Source organism: Solanum stenotomum, chromosome 3 (genome assembly GCF_019186545.1).
Source record: "Solanum stenotomum isolate F172 chromosome 3, ASM1918654v1, whole genome shotgun sequence".
In the NCBI taxonomy this organism is placed as follows: domain Eukaryota; kingdom Viridiplantae; phylum Streptophyta; class Magnoliopsida; order Solanales; family Solanaceae; genus Solanum; species Solanum stenotomum.
This window is the reverse complement of record NC_064284.1, coordinates 19,062,756-19,084,229: the sequence shown is the minus strand read 5'-3', so window position 1 is coordinate 19,084,229 and position 21,474 is coordinate 19,062,756. Positions and strand designations below refer to the sequence as shown.

Sequence of the window (21,474 nt, the reverse complement as noted above, 5' to 3'; positions counted from 1 at the left end):
TGGGGCCCAATGCCACATGTTATTTTTTAATTAGCCGTTTTGCCACATCACTGAAAGTGTATCACACACTAATCATATATTTTACTGATTATCAAAAAATGCCTAATAGGAACAAATTTTGAATTGGTAAAAGTGTTCAATAGGAACTAGTCTTATTTGAGGTGTCTAAGTGAATTATGCAGACAATTTTAAGAGGCCGCTGATGACTTAAGCCTTTTTTTTATTATTTATAAAATTACGACAGACAGAAGAGAAACAACAATATTGAATAGAAAAGGTGGGACCTACACATTTTTTTAATTCAAAAATAATTCCTCACATACCAAGTCATACTTGTGCCTCTCCCACCATAAATTTTTTCTGTAGATCCTATCCAAAAATCATTAACTGGTTAACGAAAGCAAAGATGAAGACGCTTCATCCTTTGATGTCACCACAAAATCTTACTCGTATGGTAAGTTCTTCGTAGGCTCTGAAATAAGAGTTTTCTCAAATTCAAAGTCTTGACCTCCCCACTTGCGTAGGCGCTCCGCAGACTGCGCAACCTGCATTTCATTTTCTTATTATTACACATGACTAAATCATATTGAAAGGAAGGGAAGGGAAGGCTCAACAAAAATCTGTAACAAACTAAGAATTTAACTAGTATTGCTTCATCTGTAATTTTCAAAGAAAGAGGAACATAAAATTTAATTGTACAAAAATCACCAAATGTTTCACTTACCTCTTTATTCCAATCGATTCTATAGAGTACAAATGAGAGTAGCAGTGTCTGCAAAGCAAGTCCTGCTATCATTCCTCCCCATAGACCCTGCAAGACAAAATTAAAAAGTATGAGATACTAAAAGCAAGAGTTTCCTACTCCATAAAAGATGCCTACAAATGCGGAGTGAGTTTATTTACCACGACTCCAAAGTTAGCGACATAACCAAGCGTATATCCTAGAGGAATACCAAAAACATAGTAAGATCCCAAATTGATATAAGCCACTAAACCTTGCCATCCACCTCCAATAGCAACACCTGCAAAACAATACTTGCCACAATAAGGACTACAAAGACGAACATACTTTTAAACATAGAAACAGTACAAATGGAATAAAAGCAACACCTGATATTACAGGCTGAACACTGTTAAGAACCATAGTTATTCCGAGAAGCCAAGCAAGGTCAGCAACGGCTCGTTGCAAATCCTTGCTGTTTGTGTAAAGAATGGCCAGATGATTTCTTACTGCTAGTACTGATATCATGCAGAATATCCCAATGAGGAGTGATTGAAAAACTGTAATATATACACTATATTTGGTAGCCCTGGGACGCCCTAACCCAAGCTCATTTGAGACTCGTACGCTGAGAAAGCAATGATGCATTAAAACAAACTCAAAAACAAATGGAGTACATTTTTCTACAAGAATTTAGACTTAATTACCTAATGGCAGCATTGATTCCAATGAACAACATTGCTTCCCATCCATTAATATTCATGCTGAAGACAAAACAGAAAGACAAAAAAGGTTAGATTGATACATGTTAAAGGAGCACATAACATTTCATCTTATCAAAAGCTATGCACAAAACCACAAACTTTGTACATGACAATTTAATTGACAAATTCAGTCAATTACACAATTCAACTTAGAATTCAGTACTTTAAGTAAACTAAATCTTGATAAAGATGTAGCTTCACTGACAGTAAATGATTTTTAACGGGGCTTAAGTTAAGCATTGTCCAGCTAATTATCCTGTCCTAAAATTGTTAATTACACATGAAAAAGAACAATGATAAGCAAATACAAAATGAATTTTGTCATCTCGCTAAGTCTTGTTAGACAGAGCTCTTGGTACATGTGCTAAAGAGAGACAACAGGTTCTACGTTCTGGTGAAATAGGTGAGTTGCATGCAAGTTGGCTGGACACTACCATTATAGAAGAAAAGAAAAAAGAAATGATACAAAGCTCACCAAATAGAGAGGGATCCAACAGCAATAACTGCATCCTTGAGTTGTCCGGTGAGGACAATAATACTCGTCATGTACCAGATTTCAAGGCATAACATAACAGCTGAGGCAACCGAGAGTCTAACAAATGCCCAAATCTCATTCAATGCTGACAAAGACCATCCCGTCCATCCATCCTTACACCAAACTACCACGTACACCAATTGAGCTATTGCATTGGCCCAACCTGTAATATTAAAGACTAACGCAGCCCCATTTATACCCAAGTTGAATACATATAAGAACAACCATAGCAGAAGTGTATGGAGTAAAAGAACCACAAAACCAATACAAGCCAGCACACCAACTTTACTCTGTGCTTGAAGAAATTTTGAGGTTGGAATAGTGACCGCCAGTGAAAACAACTCAGGGATTGAAAACAGGGCAAATTTCCCAGCAAGAACAGCCATATCATGTTCTTGGCCTAAAAGATTAAGTAGTGGAGTTGCAAAAATATAAATTGGCAACAAAAACAAAGTACTAAACAATAGAATAACCATCGACCGTTGTGTGTAAATCCCAAGCATATGTATTTGCCCAGCACCAAATGCCTGTCCACACAGTGTCTCCAGAGCACTCCCCATGCCCAACTACACAAAGTTTACAACAAATACCCAAATAAGAAACATAGAAATCATAAGACTATTCCACTTTTTCCGGAAATGTTTGGCAATATGAAAATTTCAAATACAACATGAAGTTGTATTTGGAATTTGAAAAACAACCTAATATTATTTGCAAAAATTATAACCAAACAAAATTCCCTCAAAAATTCCAAATAAAGTGAAAAAATATTAAAATGATAGTATGTAGACTAGTAGCTCGTATATTACCTTTAATATTTTGGATATTACTATTTTAGAGCATATTTGAAATAGTACATCCAAATTCTAAATATTCAGTGCAACAAACACAATTCCAACTTAAAAAATACCAAATAAAGTTTTAAAAAAATACTACGATTAGTTTTTTCAGTACTAAAAACTCCCATTAAATAGGAGCAACAGAGATCGAGAACACAAACCATGAAGCCGAAAGAGAAAGTCCCAATGACATTTTGAGCAACAGAAACAGCAGAGAGCTCAACAGCACCAAGATGACCACAAAAAGCAACTGTAATAGAGTAGATCCCATATTGGCAAAGAATATTGAAAGCAATTAGACCTGCAATCTCCCATAACTTCACTGTCTCGATCCAAAATACAGCCCACCATTCTTTCAGTCCATTAACGGGTCGATAGTCACCGTCAAGTCCAATGAGCTGCTGCTGATTGTTGACGCCGGAGAGCAATGGCGCTTCCATTTACTATTGGTAGTATGGTTTTTTGATAAATAAATTAACACTTCTCCGGGGTTTTGCTGCCACCTATATTATATCTCATATTGTAGTACACAAAGCATTAAAAAGTAAAATAATACAAGTAGTTGAAAAGTTATTATACTACAAAAAGACATAACCGTAAATAAGTCAAAATAGTTGCAAAATAAATAAAGGGGTGGCTAGAAATACTCCAGATTGGAGTTTTGTACTTGAATTGAGATGCAACACGCCTTGTTTGCTTTCGTTTGGGATTGGATGTTGTGAACCAGTAGTAGGGCTCTTCAAAATTGAATCCCAGCTCAAAAAAAAAGTAATTGATTTTGTGATTTGGATAATGGTTTTAATTGTTTTTGTTATTGAATTATCGATTTTTAACCGTTTGAGATTTTTTTTAACGAGTTAATCACGACTCAATAGTAAATTAAATAATTATATTTATATTTTTTTGAATATAAAATCCTTAACTTAGAGTTTTGTGTCCTATTTTTATTTATGGTTGTCTCCAACTCTTGGTTGTTGTACAATGTTTGTCTTTATTTTTTAGCGAGATGAAAAATATGTGAACTCATGCGCATGATTCATTTTGAGCAAGATGTCATCTATAAAATTGTTGATCGAATCGATAACAATCAATAACCGATAAGACAATATCTTAATGGTTATATAACGAAAAGATAATATCTTAATGGTTATGTAACGATTTAGCATACAAATCGATAATCAATAAGTCAAATCGATAAACTTTAAAATCAAACCGGACCGATAATACTAACCCTAACCGATAGAACCCTCTCTTTTTCATTCAGGTTCATCTTGACTTGACATCCTAAAAAAATAAATTAAAAATTTGTTTTACTAAATTAATATTGTTTATCAAATTTTGAACTTTAAATTTGATGATGATATTATTTAATATAATTATTTGATATTAAGAGTAGAAATAAACAAATATAATATAACTCTCTTAAAATTTTAAATTGCGCATGTAAAAAGAAAAGTGTCTAAATAAAATACTACTTAATCAATAAATTAAAAGGTATAGACTATATAGTCTAAACTTGTCTTGATTGCGGTCCCTAGGAAGGACAATGCCAATTTAAATTAAATATTTCATCCGTTCTTATTTATATGTCACTCTTTTTTATTTCACGTGTATTAATAAATTTAGTAAAATTTGTTATTCTACCCTTATTTAATATATTTTGAAGTCAACTTTTCAATCAATGAATATGAATTAATTTATTTGACCAATGAAAATAAATTAAGTATAAATACTCCCTCTATCTCAATTCAGATGACTTACTTTATTTTTAGTCTGTCTCAAAAAGAATGACACATTTTTATATTAGGTAACAATTTAACTATAAATTATCTATTTTACCCTTAATGAAATAATTTATTGCTACACAAATTTCTATCATTCATTTTGAACCATAAGTTTTAAAAGTCGTCTTTTCTTTTTTAAATTTCGTATCAAATCAAACTATTTCACATAAAATGGAACGGAGGAGTATTAAAGTTGTTTACTGCAGATCATGCAGAACCACTTTGTCCGACAACCAACGCATAACATCAAATTTACATTAAAATGGTGTCAGTATTATTATAATGTAAGCAACTACACAATTTAGTAGAATATATTAAAATTACACGAAAAGGGAATATTCTTCTCTCTTTAATATACAATTTAAGTTAATTTTACTATAAATTATAATTATATAAAAACATATAATCATCACAAAAATGAAAACAAATATATTATATTGTTAATAAATATCATATTGTATTTTAAAGCCAAAACAATAAACATTCATCAGTAATATATTATATTTCATCAATAATTTTACTTTTATTTATATTATCCATTAATATGTATAATGTATAATATTTGATAGCAATTTTTACCATTTAAAAATTTATGATATAAATTATTTTATATTAAATAATTATATATGAAAATAATATGAATTATATAGGGTGAATATGTGGGAAAAAAAGGGGATAAAGGGTTCGTTTTATACTACGGACTTAATTAAAAACATAAAATTTATAATATGTTAAATTAGAAGTTTTGTATAATAAAAATAATAATAAAATAACAAAAGTGATCTAGTGTTGATAAATAGTGTGAAACTATTAACACATCAAAAAGCGTAAAAAAAAATAGTTAGATTGGAGATGATCTAAAAAAACAAAAATTACTCATCCAAATTTATAATAGGGTGTATTTATAATATATCAGAGAAATTATTCACGCTTCGCTTCGCGCGATTATAAATAATATAAATATAATAATATGTAAAGGCATATAAAAATAAATTAATCTTTTTTAATAAGGAGTTTCTTCTTGATTCTACCATAAAGTATTCAATGGGTAAATGAGCTATTAGAATTGACAAAACTACATTACAGTGAAATTTGTTTATAGGCTGAACCCATTTGAAGCTGTTTTTCATATGACTTATTTAGATTGGCCTTGTGTATTATTTTATTTTTACCTTGTCTTTTAACTTAAGCGACCTTGTGATTGTTTATCCTGTATGGAACTCAAATAGACACTGAAAAAGGCGCTAAAATCACACCATTTTTCAAGATACCTTATGATTGATATTATTCCTATTTTGCCTTGTGAGTTACTGTATTAGCCTTGAAAATATACAGTTGACATTAATTTTCACTTAGACATTTCAACTAGGTTTTATTCATTTTAGACATTTTATGTTGAATCCCACTGTGTCATTTTGACACTTTTTGCTGACTTGACATATTGTGTGTGTTGCACCCATTTTGAGCACGTGAGGGGTTTTATTTTGAATTTTTAAAAAAAATTTCCTTTTTCTTCTCACTTTTTTGCCCTACCACTTTTTCCACCTTCCACCATGAAAAATCATGATAAAAACCTTACAAAATATGAAAAAATAAAATAAAAAAACTATCACACTAATTTTAAAAACGTTTATAAAAACAAATTTTTAAAAATCATAACACTAATTTTGAAAATATTTTTTAGAACAAGACACATTTTTTTCTTCAAAAAAGTAGAAGAAGAATGTCATATATGATTTTCAAAATTAAATTCACAATAAAAATAGAAAAAAAAAACTAAAATCTAATGCTTTAAAATTTTTTTGGAGGAAACAACCAAAAAATGGCTGTAGGGTTGGGGAGGCAAAAGGGACGTAAGGCAGATGGAGTAGGGGTGGGGGTAATGTAAGGTGGAGTGGGATGGTAGAAAATAGGTTTGCTGAAAAATTAGTTGCTTTTTAATAATTTATTTTAAAATTATTATTTTTTCACTCAAATGCCACATGTCAACTTTTAATTAGTCATCATGTCATGTCATTCGCAAGTGTATTACACATATTTTGTAATTTTAGCTGATTGTCAAAAAGGTGTCAAAATGACACAGCGGACTCCTACTTGAGGTGTTTAAAATAAACAAAGTCTACTTGAGGTATCTAAGTAAAAATTGATGCCAACTTTAGGGGATTACCAATGGTTCAACATTGTTTATAATCTTAATAAACTAAAATTTCCACCTTTTCGTACCTGAAAATAAAAGCTGAAACATCAAATATAATATTAATCGTCTAATCTCATGAACATAAAGTATATTAAAATACTATTTATGAAATGATAAAAACTTCAACTAAAAATTTAAACGTTTCAAAAAGTATACGGTTCTGTACAAATAAGAAGGAAACATTGATTTGAGTAGATGTTCTTCCCACTATATATTTTAGTTTGTGAATTCTCAAGTTCACTAACTAGTAACTACGAAAAACTTGGTGAAAGCATAGACAATAACTTAAAGGTTAAAAAAGGAATTCCGACAAAAATCACTTCAAATTTTGGTGGGACTGATTCATCCAAGTTCATGGAGACAAATATTGTGAACCACCGGTGGATGTGATGGTTTGAATGTAATTTTGATAAGGTGTATTGTGAAGCTCAAATTAAGCAAAGAAAACTCTATACTGCATCCTTTGGAGTAATCATTTATGAGAAGCTCATTTAGTCACTTCAGTCTAAATTATTTGTATTGTGAATTACATTCTCACATTCTCTGTTGAAATTCTATTGAAGAATGTATTTTAGACTATTATGAAAATAACAAAAACCGGATATACACACCTTTCAAATACATCCGCATTCAGTAGTGTGGATTTTAATTGCCGTTAAGGAAACATAATCCCCTACGATTACGGACATCTACAACATTTGTTATAAAATCAGCCACGGTTGGACTCATAAATCTAAGTGTGGCATTTCTGGTGAGGAGGGGAAGGGTAATTGGAGGAATAAATAAATAAAAAGGGAATGTAGCGCCAGATCACCGGGTTGAGGGTTCTATATAGAAGTAACAAAATTGTCGATTGATGACTTCATATTTAAGTCAAGTTATGTTGTGTTAACTGTTATGCATAGATCGTAGTTCATAGCCATTTAGAGTTTAATTTTCTCCATTTCTGAGTCTTGATCTCCCCATATCCGCATCCGTTCTGTCGTCTGCTCAACCTGCATTTTCATTTTCTTATTACTACTAGAAAACACTCATTTATACTAAATAAATGCAAAGCGTTCTTACTTCATTGATCAGTAAAAAATTGGGGAAAAAGAGACAAGGTATTGAAAATTCTACACTCGTACTTGCTCAACAGAGATGATTTTGACCCAAAATGTTGAACAAGATTTGTTATAGAGTTCAGTGGTAAGAAATACACGATAACCATTAGTTGAAGTACCTCTTTATTCCAATCAATTCTATAGAGTACAAACGAGAGTAGCAGTGTTTGCAAAGCAAGTCCAGCTATCATTCCTCCCCATAGTCCCTGCAACATAAAATAGATACTATTAAAACAAATTATAGTATTCATCACAAGTAGTAGTTTTCAACAACAGAAGAAGGAACCAACAAAAGCAAACAGAGATTTAAAGTTAAGATGTGTAATTAACTTTGAGAGTTTAATTACCATGACTCCTAAGTTAGCCACATAACCAAGAACATATCCGAGAGGAATAGCAAAAGCGTAGAAAGAACCCAAATTGATAAAAGCCACTAGACCTTGCAACCCACATCCAATAGCAACACCTGCAACCCAAAAAGATCATTGTGAGACTATGGAGGTCTTAACTATAGGAACAGAACAATGTAATTAAAGAACACCACCTGATATCACAGGATGAACACTGCTGAGTAGCATTGCTACTCCAAGAAACTGAGCAAGCTCAGAAACAGATTTGATCAAAACCTCGTTGTCGGTGAAAAGAATGGCAAGATGATTTCTTACTGCCAATATTACAATCATGCAGAGAATCCCAATGAAAACTGACTGAAATAGTGTGACATAGACACTATATTTGGTCGCCCTGGCATGTCCTAGCCCAAGTTCATTTGAGACCCGAACACTGGGCAAACAACAATACATTAACACAAATTCAACCAAATGACAACGTAAGGATCTCATTACCTTATGGCAGCGTTGATTCCGACAAAAAACATTTCTTGCCATTCACTAAGAGTTGAACTGAAAGATGATAAAAATTGATATGTTTGATCAGTTGTTCAAGTCAAGCAAATACAAATTTTAAGCTAAATTTGCCTATCGTGATTGAATATATGTTCGGTTGCATTATAAGCATTGCAGAATAAAAATAATTAAATGGGGAAAAAAATTAGACACAAGACTTCACCAAATAGAGAGGGATCCAACAGCAGTAACAGGATCTTTGAGATATCCGGCAATGAGAACAATACTCATTGGAAACCAAATTTCTAGGGATAGCATAAGAGCCGACTGAATTGACAGCTTAACAAAGGGCCACATGTCATTGAATGCAGACCAAGACCATCCCTTCCACCCGTCCTTGCACCGAAAAACAACGTAAGCAAATTGAGCTAGGGCGTTGATCCAGCATACAAGATTAAGGGACATAGCTGCCCCGGTTAAACCCCAATTGAATACATAAATAAAGAGCCAAAGGAGAAGAGCATGGAGTAGGAGAGCCACAAAACCAATCCAGGCCAGCACGCCAACTTTACTCTGAGCTTGAAGAAATTTTGAAGTGGGAATATTGATAGACAGGGAATATAATTCAGGTATGATTAACATGGTGAACTTTCCAGCAACAACAGCAATATCATGATCTTGGCCAAGGAACTTAAGTATAGGAGTTGCGAAAACATAGATTGGTAAGAGAAGGAAGGTACTGAGCAATAGAATTATGATTGAGCGTTGTGTGTAAACTCCAAGCATGTGGACTTTCCCAGCTCCAAATGCCTGCCCACAGAGCGTCTCCAAAGCACTACCCATGCCGATCTACAAATTGATCTGATGTAACTATTATTACTGTAATAGTGGGAAACACTCGTAAAAGGAAAGAGGGGGACTCACCATGAAGCCGTAACAGAAAGTAGCAATGACAGTTTGAGCAAGGGTAACAGCAGCGAGTTGTGTTGGTCCAAGATGACCGCAGAAAACAACAGTGATAGCATAAAGTCCATATTGACACATGATATTCAAAGCAATTGGGCCTCCAATCTCCCATAGCTTTACTGTCTCAATCCAGAATACACCCCACAATTCATTCAAATTCATGCCAGAAATATGCCGGTAGTCACCATTGGAGGCGATAAGATGGTAGCTGGACAAGTCATATTCCAGCTCATCAAGATCGCTGCAAGAGTCATATTCCAGCGACGGTGATTCCATCACTCTTCACAAATGATCCAAGTGAACAGTTAAGAAAGTCATTAAATTGATAATGTAGCCATCCATTACTAATTGGAAAAATATTAGTAGGTGCGTTTTGCTTGTATATCTTCAACTGGCAGACGGAAATACCCAAATAATAAACAAATGTAAAGGAGATAGATCTACTGATTACGTCAATGGGAAAAAATGTTAATAACTGACAGATGTTATGTGTGCATGTGTCCCACTTCCAAGACACCTTCTAAGAAGAGTTGAAGACATCCGATACCTATACCCTCAAATAACTTTGTGATTTATACAAATTTAATACTACTCTGTTTTTTCATCTTCTAATTAAACTTTTCCTTCTCCTTCTTAATAAATCACTGCCTTTTTGTGTTTCTTCTCCTTATTCGAATGTCTCCGATTTTCATTGTAGATAGTAGAAGAAATGTATTGAAGAACGGAAGGCAGATTTCTCACTGTATTGGAACACGAATTCAAGTTTCTCAAATCATAAGTTGATATCAAGCATCAAAATAAAAGACTTATTGAATGAAATTTTAACACTCTAGACTTGCCTGAGATCTCTTGATGAACTTGTTTCCCCGATAAGTAATGGCCGCTAAATTACATGTTCATTTTTGCATCCAAAGCAAAAATCAACTCTTCTCCTCCTATTCTACATTGAGTATGATCAATAATTTATGTTGTTGAGGAAATCCATAATTTCAAAAGAAAATGTGACAAAAAATAATAAAACTTACCACAAACACACAAAAATTTCTATTTTCAGTCATCGCTTCTTATAGATGCTCTGCAAAAAATAAATACAATATATTTTCTTTTATATATATGTTGCTTTGAGAAGAGGTTTAATGCGGCTGTTGGGATCTTTTCCAGTTAAGGATTGCGACTGCTATTGGTAATTAGTCGTGAGTCGTGCGTCGTGATTATTGCAATTTTATTTAATTAAAACATTTAGCTGATGGTTAAAATTACTTTAAAGGCAACAAAAAAAAAAAGAGGATGAAATGAAAAGTAATTGGAGAGTGCACGTCTGGTCAAGATTCTCTTTTATAAAAAAGATATAAGATTATCAATTATGGCATTTAAAATATTTGCTACTATAATAACAATTTTATAGGATATAACCTAACCTACCCAATCGAATTTCATTCCAAAATGGTTGCCTATATTTACACCCACCTTGTTTAGATGGTTGTTACCCATCGTATGATATTGTATTGCTAGTTTAAATACAATGTTTATTTTGATTATTACTTAAATTTTATTATATTGTATCGTTTAAATTCATCGTTAGGTGACGATTAAAAGATCCATTTTATGTAACGACCGATTTAATGTGATTGCATCACAGGGCCGACTCAACAACATTGGAAGTCTAAAGCGAAACTTAAGAGAGACATAATATTTTATTTTTTTCATCATATATACTTTTATTTAAAATCTACTTTTCTAGCTAGTTTAGATGTGAAGTCATTAGTTACTGTTTGATAATCAATTTATTTTAATAATTCCTTTTCAAATGATACTACAACTAATTCATTCGATCTCTCTTGAGACATTGTTGATCTTACAGAAGATTTAATCAATTTTAATTTCGAAAAAACTTCTTTCGACTGAGGCACCGGTTACAAGAACATTTTACATTATTCTATAAGCAATATGCGTATTTGGAAAAGAATCAAGTCTTTTTATTTGATTGAGTATTTTCATTAGATTATTATCTTCTACTTGTATTATTTCCCTCCACATTTTTAATTCAAAAAATAAATCTAAACCATCAATATCAAAATAACTATTACGTGTTAAAGAAAGTTCAAGGTTAAGACAATATTCTTTTGAATTCTCATCATCTAGTGATCTCAATATTTACCACTGAATAAGAAATCAAAAATAGTTCGATATGCTTCAATTGGATCAAATCTATTCTGAAGTAAAAAAATAGTTTGATCTACTCTATATATATAAAACAATCAACTCTTAAAGATTCTTCAAGGGAATTTGTGATTTCACTATCCAAATTTTCATCAAATTGTTTCTTACAAAATTCAGGTTTATTTTCATCTCCTATACAATTTCCTTAGTAGAAATCATAACACTTATAGTATATATATATATTTTAAAATAACATACATAAGTAATTGTTTTTTAAAAATGGGGCCCTCAAAATATATGGGGCCCCAAGCGATGGCTTTAGTGGCCTAGGGGTTAAGACGGCCATGTAATGCATCGTTACCTTAATATTTTCTTCTCCTTTTAAATTTATTTATCATTTAATAATCATCTTTCATCTTTTATCCTACCTTTNGACTAATCCTTCCACCTAAGCGTTGCCAACTAGGATTCACTACAAAAGAACTAGACCTTTAGCGGCAACAACAGTCGCCACAAAAGCCCAGAAAATCGTCACTAAAAGTTTTTAACATTAAATTCTAATTTTGTGTTTTTTTCTTCATTGTTTTTAAAAAACCAAATATGATATCGATTAAGTAGGAGTTTGAAGACACTATATGTTTTATTTTTATGTCATATGTAAATGTATAAATGTACAATGATGCATTATATATATATAGTAGGAGATTTGAATCGAGAAGTAATTTTGATTATTTTTCGTAATAATATTGGATGTTTTTAATATGGATATTGCAAGTTATTTATTTTAGAAAATTAGGTCGCAAACGAAAATTAATTATCATATTTTAGAAAATAGGTTTTACTAGCGAATGGTCGTTGGAGCCTTAGTTGCCACTAAAAATCACTCATAACCTTTAGTGACAATATTTTGGATTTTGTGGCGACTTTGTTGCCACTAAAAGTCAAGTTCTTTTGTAGTGAATCTTAGTTGGCAATGCTTAGGTGGAGGGATTAGTCCCATGTGGCTTTCCATGTCACTAAAAAATTGGGATGTTAACTCTTGAGGGTATTTGTGGTCTGCTGGGATAACTGCGGGGGTATTTTTGATCCCAAAATGTAATGGAGGGTATAAGTGGTCTATTTCCAATAGTTCAGGGGCAATTTTAACCCTTTTCCGTATTAAGATTATCAATTATGGCATTTAAAATATTTACTACTATAATAACAATTTTATAGGATATAACCTAACCTACCCAATCGATTTTCATTCCAAAATGGTTGCCTATATTTACACCTTGTTTAGATGGTTGTTACCCATCGTATGATATTCTATTGCTAGTTTAAATATAATGTTTATTTTGATTGTTACTTAAATTTTATTGTATTGTATCGTTTAAATTCATCATTAGATGATGACTAAAAGATCCATTTTATGTAACGACTGATTTAGTGTGATTGCATCCGATGCATCGTTACTTTAATATTTTCTTCTCCTTTTATCTTTATTTATCATTTAATAATCATTTTTCATCTTTTATCCTACCTTTCCATAAACCTCTACCTTGTACCTTACTTTTCTTGTAGGTTTATCATTCAAAATATGGGTGTGTGACATTATGTAACGATGGAGAACAATACAATCTATCCAAACATTGTATTCATTAGAACAATATAGTATAATACAATATAAAACAATATGATATATATATATATATATATATATATATATATAAAATAAAGGAGAATAGTTTGTAATATGGTTAAGCCAAGTGACAAATTAATGAAAAGTCACTTGGCAATTTTAAGACAGAGTTAATAAATATTCCAATATGAAAATACATTAGACTTTTAAAAAAGAACGATTTTTTATTAGCTTAAAAATAGAAACTCATAGGTAGAAGAATCCAAATTGTACTCTTACTATTTCATAAATTTGTCATTTTCAAATACTGTAATAGGTAGAAGAATCCTAAATGCACTCATACTATTTCATAAATTTGTCATTTTCAAATACTGTAAAATAAATAAATACATTTGAATTAAATATTAAAATAGAAGATAAGAATATTTTAAAACAAAATTAAAAAAATATTCAAACATGAAAATACATTAGATTTTTCAAATGAACGATTTTTTATTAGATTAAAAATAGAAACTCATAGGTGGAAGAATCCAAAATGAACTCTTATTATCTCATAAATTTGTCATTTTCAAATACTATAATAGGTAGAAGAATCCTAAATGAACTCATCTATTTCATAAATTTGTCATTTTCAAATATTGTAAAATATATTTAAATACATTTGATTTGAATATTAAAATAAAAGAGAGTAGTTTGCAACTTGGTTAAACCAAGTGACAAGCTAATGAAAAGTCACTTGGCAATTTTGAGACAAAGTTAAAAGATATTCCAATATGAAAATACATCAGATTTTTAAAAAGAACGATTTTTTATTAGAATAGAAACTCATAGGTAGAAGAATCCTAATTGAACTCTTACTATTTCATAAATTTGTCATTTTCAAATATTGTAATAGGTAGAAAATCCTAAATAAACTCTTACTATTTCATAAATTTATCATTTCCAAATATGTAAAATAAATTTAAATGCATTTGATTTAAATATTAAAATAAAAGATAAGAATATAGAAATACTAATACAATGATAATAATAAGGAGGAGGAGATTCTATGGCCCGTGAAAATTTCTACGACTCGGAGGAATAGAACCCCAAAATTTGACTCTTTGAAGTTTTTCCACGACATGACAATACGACCCGTAGAATGATTATGTAGTTCACCGACTCAGAAAACTCTGATGTGGGTGGTCTCTGGTAAAACGACCATAACTTTTTATTCCAAACTCGAAATAAGAGACCTTCAATTTGATAGGTCGTGGGCCACCTAATTCATTATTTGCTGAGAGATATGATTGTTGAAGTTGACCTAAGTAGAATCTTACATCAAAATTTAATCGATAAGGAAACATTCAATTCACCTTTGTGCTAGGGGATTCTAGTGACCTTAATCATATCCAACTTCATTCTCACTATAATGAATTAATCTTAACACCTAAGAACAATTTACGAATCACCCGATACTGCTTATACTTAAATAAACAATGGTTCAGGTCTTAGCTTAAGAAATATCATTCTCAAAGAACATTTACTCCAACATTTCCTTAATAATTTCACATCAACCAAAATTGATCCAAACATTATGAACATGGAACCTTAGTTAAAATCATCTTCTTTTTTTTTTTTCAAATTGAGTTTGAGAATAACTTTTCTGTCACACCCTGAGCCTATACCTTGAACGTGACCGACACTCAAAAATCATTGCTGGCCACAAGTGAATCCTTGGCCTGGCTCAATACTCAGCGGAAGACTTACTCAACAATAAAATAATTTTAAAAGTAAAGTTTTAACTCAATGTCTCAAAAAAGATACTCAGAATATTTTATGCAAAACATTCACTGGCCAAAAGAGGAAACTCAAGTCTTTAAACATTAAACACTAGAAATGAAAAACTCATGAACTACTACTGTCTATCTATGAAGCCTCTAATACTATGAGGAATGTCAGGAAAAGGCCCCGGATCATCCTAACAAAACTGAAATAACGAAAATAAATAAGGGATCCTCTAGAAGTAAGGAGGCTCACCAAAACTAACTCGAACTGGTGTGGTATTAACGAAGCACCTGTTGATGACCTTGATCTCCTGTATCTGCATCATGAAACGATGCAGGCCAAATGACATCAGTACATTGAATATACGAGCATGTAATGGGAAACTAAACATAACATAAAAACTTGAACTTTGTAAAGAAGGAAACATAGTCACTTCAAGTCTACTCAACTCAACCTCAACTCAATACAATATAAAAACAACAATAAAGATGTAGTTTATATAAAGCATTTAAAATAGTAGATAACAACTCAATGTATTTAAAAATACAATAACAACTCAGTTTGTATGTAAAGATACAAAATAACTCAATCCAAGAGTTTCTCTAACCGACAACCACTATGAGTTATACCTTGCCGGAGTATAAAACATCTTCAACTAAGTGGATCCACTAAGCTATGCTTAAAAAGCAATAAGGAATCATCTAAAAAGTATGACCTTTTCTACCCACGTTGGCTACATGGTTTATGAGGACTTTGAGCTGTATTAACTCGTCCCCATATCGGTGCTCAGTACTACTCCCAAAGTATAACTTAGCTCATATGTTTAAAAACATTTCCTCATCCTCAAGATTTGAGATTATTACTCAAAAAGTTCTCTTAAAAGAGATTATACTCAAAAACTCCTCATGAATTCATTTGGAAATAGATGTTTCCTCTCATTTTAAATGTAAAAATATTTACTCTTGGGAATACTTAGTTCCCATATATTCATTTTGAAAAATAAAACCCAACTCTCGTCATCCTTAAACTCAAGTACTCAAGTCTGAAAACAAGTTTTAACTGATTGTAAAAAACTTCACAAAATGACTCGAAAGAACTCCCAAGACTTTACTCTTAACTCTACCTTGAATTTGAATTATGAATTCAAGGGTTATGATTCATGTTATGAAGGATCTCTTGATGTTTAGATGTAGTTTAGAGTAGTTATAATCAGAACGGAGTAAAGGTACACTTTAAGAGAACTTAGACGGAGCAAACGACGAAAAAAGGGTGGGGGCAGCGACCCTAAACTTCAGAGACTCAAATGTGGCGCACTACTGGCGCGCCGCCCCAACCTCCTTGGCGCATCAGGGGCGTGCTGCCCCAATCCCCTTGGTGCATCGGGGGCGTGCCTCCCCAGCCCTTCTCCAAAACATTCCGATGAATTTTCTTCTTTGATTTTTGGCCCTAATTCACCTAAAATCGAATGATTTCTTCCCAACTCACTTAGATTCGAATACCCAACACAAGTACACAAAAATCTACTAAAAAACAACCCTCAAACTCCTAACATTCATCCCAAGAGCTCATCAAACTCATCATTAACGATTTAAGAATGAAACTTTAAGAAACTCTTCAATAACCCAAGTCATTCAACTTCAAGAACAAAATTACAGATTTAAAATCACATGATTGACGTGTGGGTGAACGAATCCAACACTATGAGAGCTTACATACCTCTTAGGGAGCAACCCTTGGCGCAATTCTTCGACAAATCTTATGAATCTTGACGAATGCCTTGAACCTCTCCTCTTTTCTCCTATTTTCCTCTTCTTGAACTTCTCTCTAAACCCTAAGCGTATTTGGAATTGTGAAAACTGAACTAAATCAGATTTGACCCAAAATATTACTAAAATCGTTTTAAGCTTATGGGGTAAGGAAAAGACCAAAATACCTCATTAATTCGGGTAATATTCGTTAACTGGACAGACTAACTTCAAACGGGTATATCTTCCTCATCCAACCTCGCAACTTAACAAACTCGATGGCGTTGGAAAGAGGATTCCAAAACCTTTCATTTGATATCTTATGGGACCACCTACCTCATCCTGTACTAAAAGTTATGGTCGTTTGAAGTTGACCCAAAACTCACAACTTAAGCTTAACTTGAACAAATCTCAAATTTGCTCTTTCCAAATTACTTAGTTCTTTCTAAATTTAGCTCTTTTTAAGGCGGAATGTTACATTTTCTTTTTCAAAAAATTTGAGTAGTTTTTGTTTTCCAATGACATAAGTGTACGCCACAAGATATTCTATTAACACAAATAAAAAATTGAGTTACTGAATATCACGTAAGATTACATTATTATTTCAAAGAGGATTTTGGGTGAGATAATAAACAAAAATATCAAGTTAAATTTTTTTATTTTTTATTTTTATTTCTTCTACTATTAGAAGAGTGAGTTTTAAAAAAGTATCAACATGTATGCTTGTCACGACCCAGACCGTCGTAATTGACACTCACACTAACACTCCAGTGGGAGAACCACTACTACAACCCAAACCAAGCAACTAATCTAAAAACTAAGACATTTATATAAGTATATGAAAGGAGAAATAATACCTAAAAACTGAAGTTCCCATAAACTTCAACAAAAGATCTAACAACTAACGATGCAGAAGAAATAACCTAGAACCTGAAAGTCAATGTACCAAAACATCTAAAGTTCAACAAGTCTATACAAGAAGGGATACAACCCTAACTAATGTACTAATAACTAATAGAACATAAGTTTAAGTTTGAAAATGTTGGACGTAGAAGAAAGAGAATTCTATGGCAGCCCAGAAGAATTGGCTCACCCTTGAATTCAAACGATCACTGATTTCCTAAGCGAGGTCTGTCAGTAGCCGCTTGAAGATGCCCCGTACTCAACAAAAATAAGAGGAAATGCAGTATCTGTACACAACCATAGTGTACTGGTAGGATCACACGGTTATCCCACTAAGTGCAACATAAGCAAGTCAAGACAACATTATAATCACATGCATATATATCAACATATACAATATCATCAACATTTACGAACAACGAATAACTTCACATTTTATATCAAATCATTGGTCCTCTCATGAAACCCAAACCCAAACAGTTAGCATACCGAAACGTGGTATCCGATCCCAAAATTATGCCGAAGCGTAGCAACTGATCCCATAGTTATGTCGGAACGTGGCAACCGATCCAAGTTAGTAATTCCAGAACATGGTAACCGATCTATTTAACACACCACAATCACAATTACAAGTATATCATCAAGATCATACATTTAAGTCATGATTTCATAGCAAGCATCATTCATCCATCTCATTTACAACACGGGTGATCAACATTGCAACATTCATACATATACAAGTATCATAATGAAGCAAGAACAAACGTATGTCACACAATTATAGAATAACAACCATCACCTACCTCGAAACAAGCTTGAAACCCTAAGAAACTTGATCCTTCCCTTTTTGAATTCGTTCCGTTTATTCTTGGACTACAATTAATCAATATAATACGAGAATCAATAAACAATCACTAATTACCCGAATTACTAACAATTCTATGAACCCTAGATCAAACCCATGATCCCAATTATCCAAATTAGGGTTGTTTCCACCATAGAATCTATAACAAAACCTTTCCCCATCAATATTCACCCATCCTATTACGTTCTACGTATCGAAAAACGAATTCGGGGGGTGAAAAACTTACCTTTAGCCTCAGGAATGGTGAAAAATGAGTAGGAGTTGCATGAGGTTCGTTTCTTAGTTCTAAAAGTCAAAAAGTGCATAATAAGGTCGTTTATGGGTTTATTAATGACTTTAAGTCGCGTCGAGCCCGCCACAACGACCCTCGTCCCGCTGTAGCAGCCCCGCCAGAGCGGCCAAAACCCCTGCCAAGGCGGCTTGCACGAACCAGTGAGCTATTTAAAGAATTCCAAAATCCCCATTTCACAACACACCTCTAACCCACGACGCTCGGAAAATACTCTTCACGCTAAGATCAATTCCGGGAGGTATACTCGCCCGAATTCAATTCCGTAAAGTCATAGGGATTCCTTAACGAGTTATCTAACTATTCATGCAATCAAAATCATAAATGAATCACCCGATTGTTACCAGATTTCCCTACACCTCAAAGACTCCGATTTCGTCCAAATCTGGACTAGGTTGGAAAAATCTAAATACTACGAAAAAGTTTTTCGGTCTTAACTTTCCCCCCGTTGGCATTTCTATAACGATGGGAACAGGTCGTTACACTGCTTCTTGTTTATCTGCGGAAAAAAATAGTGAACAAAGGAAAAGTATTATGTCAATGGAGAAAGTAAAGCTTTTTTTTTTTTTTTTTATGTTATAGTAATAGATTTGGTATCAATTACGATAATTAAATTTGACATCAACAGACGATTTAGCTTCTCCTTTCTTTTTATGTTTGAATTTTTCTGGTTGACATAAACTCTCTTATCTACATTCGAAATTATAATTTTTAATTTTTGATGATATGAAAAAGGTTCTACTTTATGGAGTAGTACTTTTGGCATAATTCAATTAATTCTTGACTAATATTAAGTTGGACTAATATAATTTAGCTTAAAAATTAATTAAATTAATTCTTATAAAATGAAACTTGATAATTAATTTGAGACGGAGAATACATACACACATATTTTGTCTCAACAAAGATCAAGCATGGATAAAAATATTTAGAAATGGCAAATGAGGCGGTGCAAGGTGGTTGCGAGGCAAACCGCGTAAACCCGCAAATACTTTACCCCGCCCCACCCCACACATAAGTTTTTAAATTTTTTGATCCGCATAGACCCGTTCCACCCTGCGCCGCAGTCTGCATATAACGTGTTGGCTAGTTATTGGGTACATTTACAGTTTAGGAACAAAATAACTTTTTAAAATTGTAGTACTACTTTGCAATAAATATTTTTTCTAAATCAATCAATTTCAGTATCTAATTATGCTAATGAGTTTTATTATTTGTGTTCTAGTTTGCTGCATCGATGAAATTTTAAATAAACTTTAATTCAAGTTTAGTCTTACTAATTAGATTTACAAGTTCTGATGTAATTTCGATTTTTTTTTTAAAGAACTTTCATAAAATCTAAGAGGATATCCTAAACTATGAATAACGGGTCATGTTTTCGATCCCAAATCAAATAAAATGATTTGATTTATTTTTTTGAAAATTAACCTGCAGAATCTTCATTATAGCATCTTCGAATACAAATACACAATTGCCACTTTAGTACTAATAACGGTAAAGTACTTTTTTCTCTTCTTATGGTGGGAAAATGAAAAAGTAGTTCAGCCCACCCCACCCCTCCCTGCCCCCACATAGCCCTCAACCTGCCCTGCCCTGCCCTGCCCCACCCCGTATGACCTTTAACCGTTCCACACTATTGCCATCCCTAAAGATATTGACCGTATAAAATAATGGAATAACACTGATTTTGTGTTGCCTTCTTCACATTTATGATATCTGGGCTTCAGCCTCTTCCTCTGTTTTTCACCTTTTTCCTTTCAGTATAACAAACTATTGGAAAAATCAAGAGGATTTTGAAGCAAAGAAGCCCTCAAACTGCTTTCTTTTTGCCTCATTGCGTTGTCTTTTTTAACATCTCGATTAAAGAAAATCAAGAAACTATGCGCCACGTCTGATGCCTTAAATTCAACTCTATTGCTACTACTACTGCACTCTCTACGTCCATCATTTAATTAACAAGCAAACATCATTAATGTCCCTACATGTTTTTGTCAAGCACAATGTCACACGACTACAACGGCACTTGTGAATAGTGATATGACGATCAACGATATAGTAGATGGATATTATGTTAAGCACGGGATCATACATGACAATAACTTTGAAGAACCAAATGATTGTCAATGACATTGTAGCCGGCTGCGATTCTATTTTGCATNAATTAAATATTAAAATAGAAGATAAGAATATTTTAAAACAAAATTAAAAAAATATTCAAACATGAAAATACATTAGATTTTTCAAATGAACGATTTTTTATTAGATTAAAAATAGAAACTCATAGGTGGAAGAATCCAAAATGAACTCTTATTATCTCATAAATTTGTCATTTTCAAATACTATAATAGGTAGAAGAATCCTAAATGAACT

At 32.4% G+C, this 21,474-nt stretch overlaps 2 protein-coding genes across 6 annotated transcripts in view; both read right to left on the bottom strand.

The window, feature by feature from the left end:
- Positions 1–375: 375 nt before the first annotated feature.
- LOC125860998 (protein DETOXIFICATION 35-like) lies at positions 376–3,343 on the bottom strand. Its single transcript, XM_049541071.1, has 7 exons — positions 3,021–3,343; positions 1,961–2,586; positions 1,429–1,485; positions 1,111–1,349; positions 904–1,022; positions 725–811; positions 376–545 (listed from the first exon to the last, which is right to left on the bottom strand). The coding sequence occupies exons 1-7, from the start codon at positions 3,297–3,299 to the stop codon at positions 444–446; spliced, it is 1,509 nt and encodes a 502-aa protein (XP_049397028.1). The 5' UTR covers positions 3,300–3,343; the 3' UTR covers positions 376–443.
- Positions 3,344–7,639: 4,296 nt separating this feature from the next.
- Positions 7,640–21,474, bottom strand: part of LOC125860996 (protein DETOXIFICATION 35-like) — a 50,244-nt gene continuing 36,409 nt past the window's right edge. For 2 of the 5 annotated variants that reach the window (XM_049541068.1, XM_049541064.1), the window contains exons 6-7: positions 8,063–8,149; positions 7,640–7,835 (exon numbers count right to left, since the gene is read on the bottom strand). In XM_049541068.1, coding sequence (XP_049397025.1) covers positions 7,764–7,835; positions 8,063–8,149 — 159 coding nt within the window. In that variant the 3' untranslated portion in view covers positions 7,640–7,763. Of the gene's footprint in view, positions 7,836–8,062; positions 8,150–8,290; positions 8,410–8,487; positions 8,727–8,788; positions 8,846–9,011; positions 9,638–9,712; positions 10,035–10,593; positions 10,695–10,779; positions 10,835–21,474 lie in introns of those variants that run through there. The other 3 variants (XM_049541067.1, XM_049541063.1, XM_049541061.1) reach the window with 2 other exon arrangements.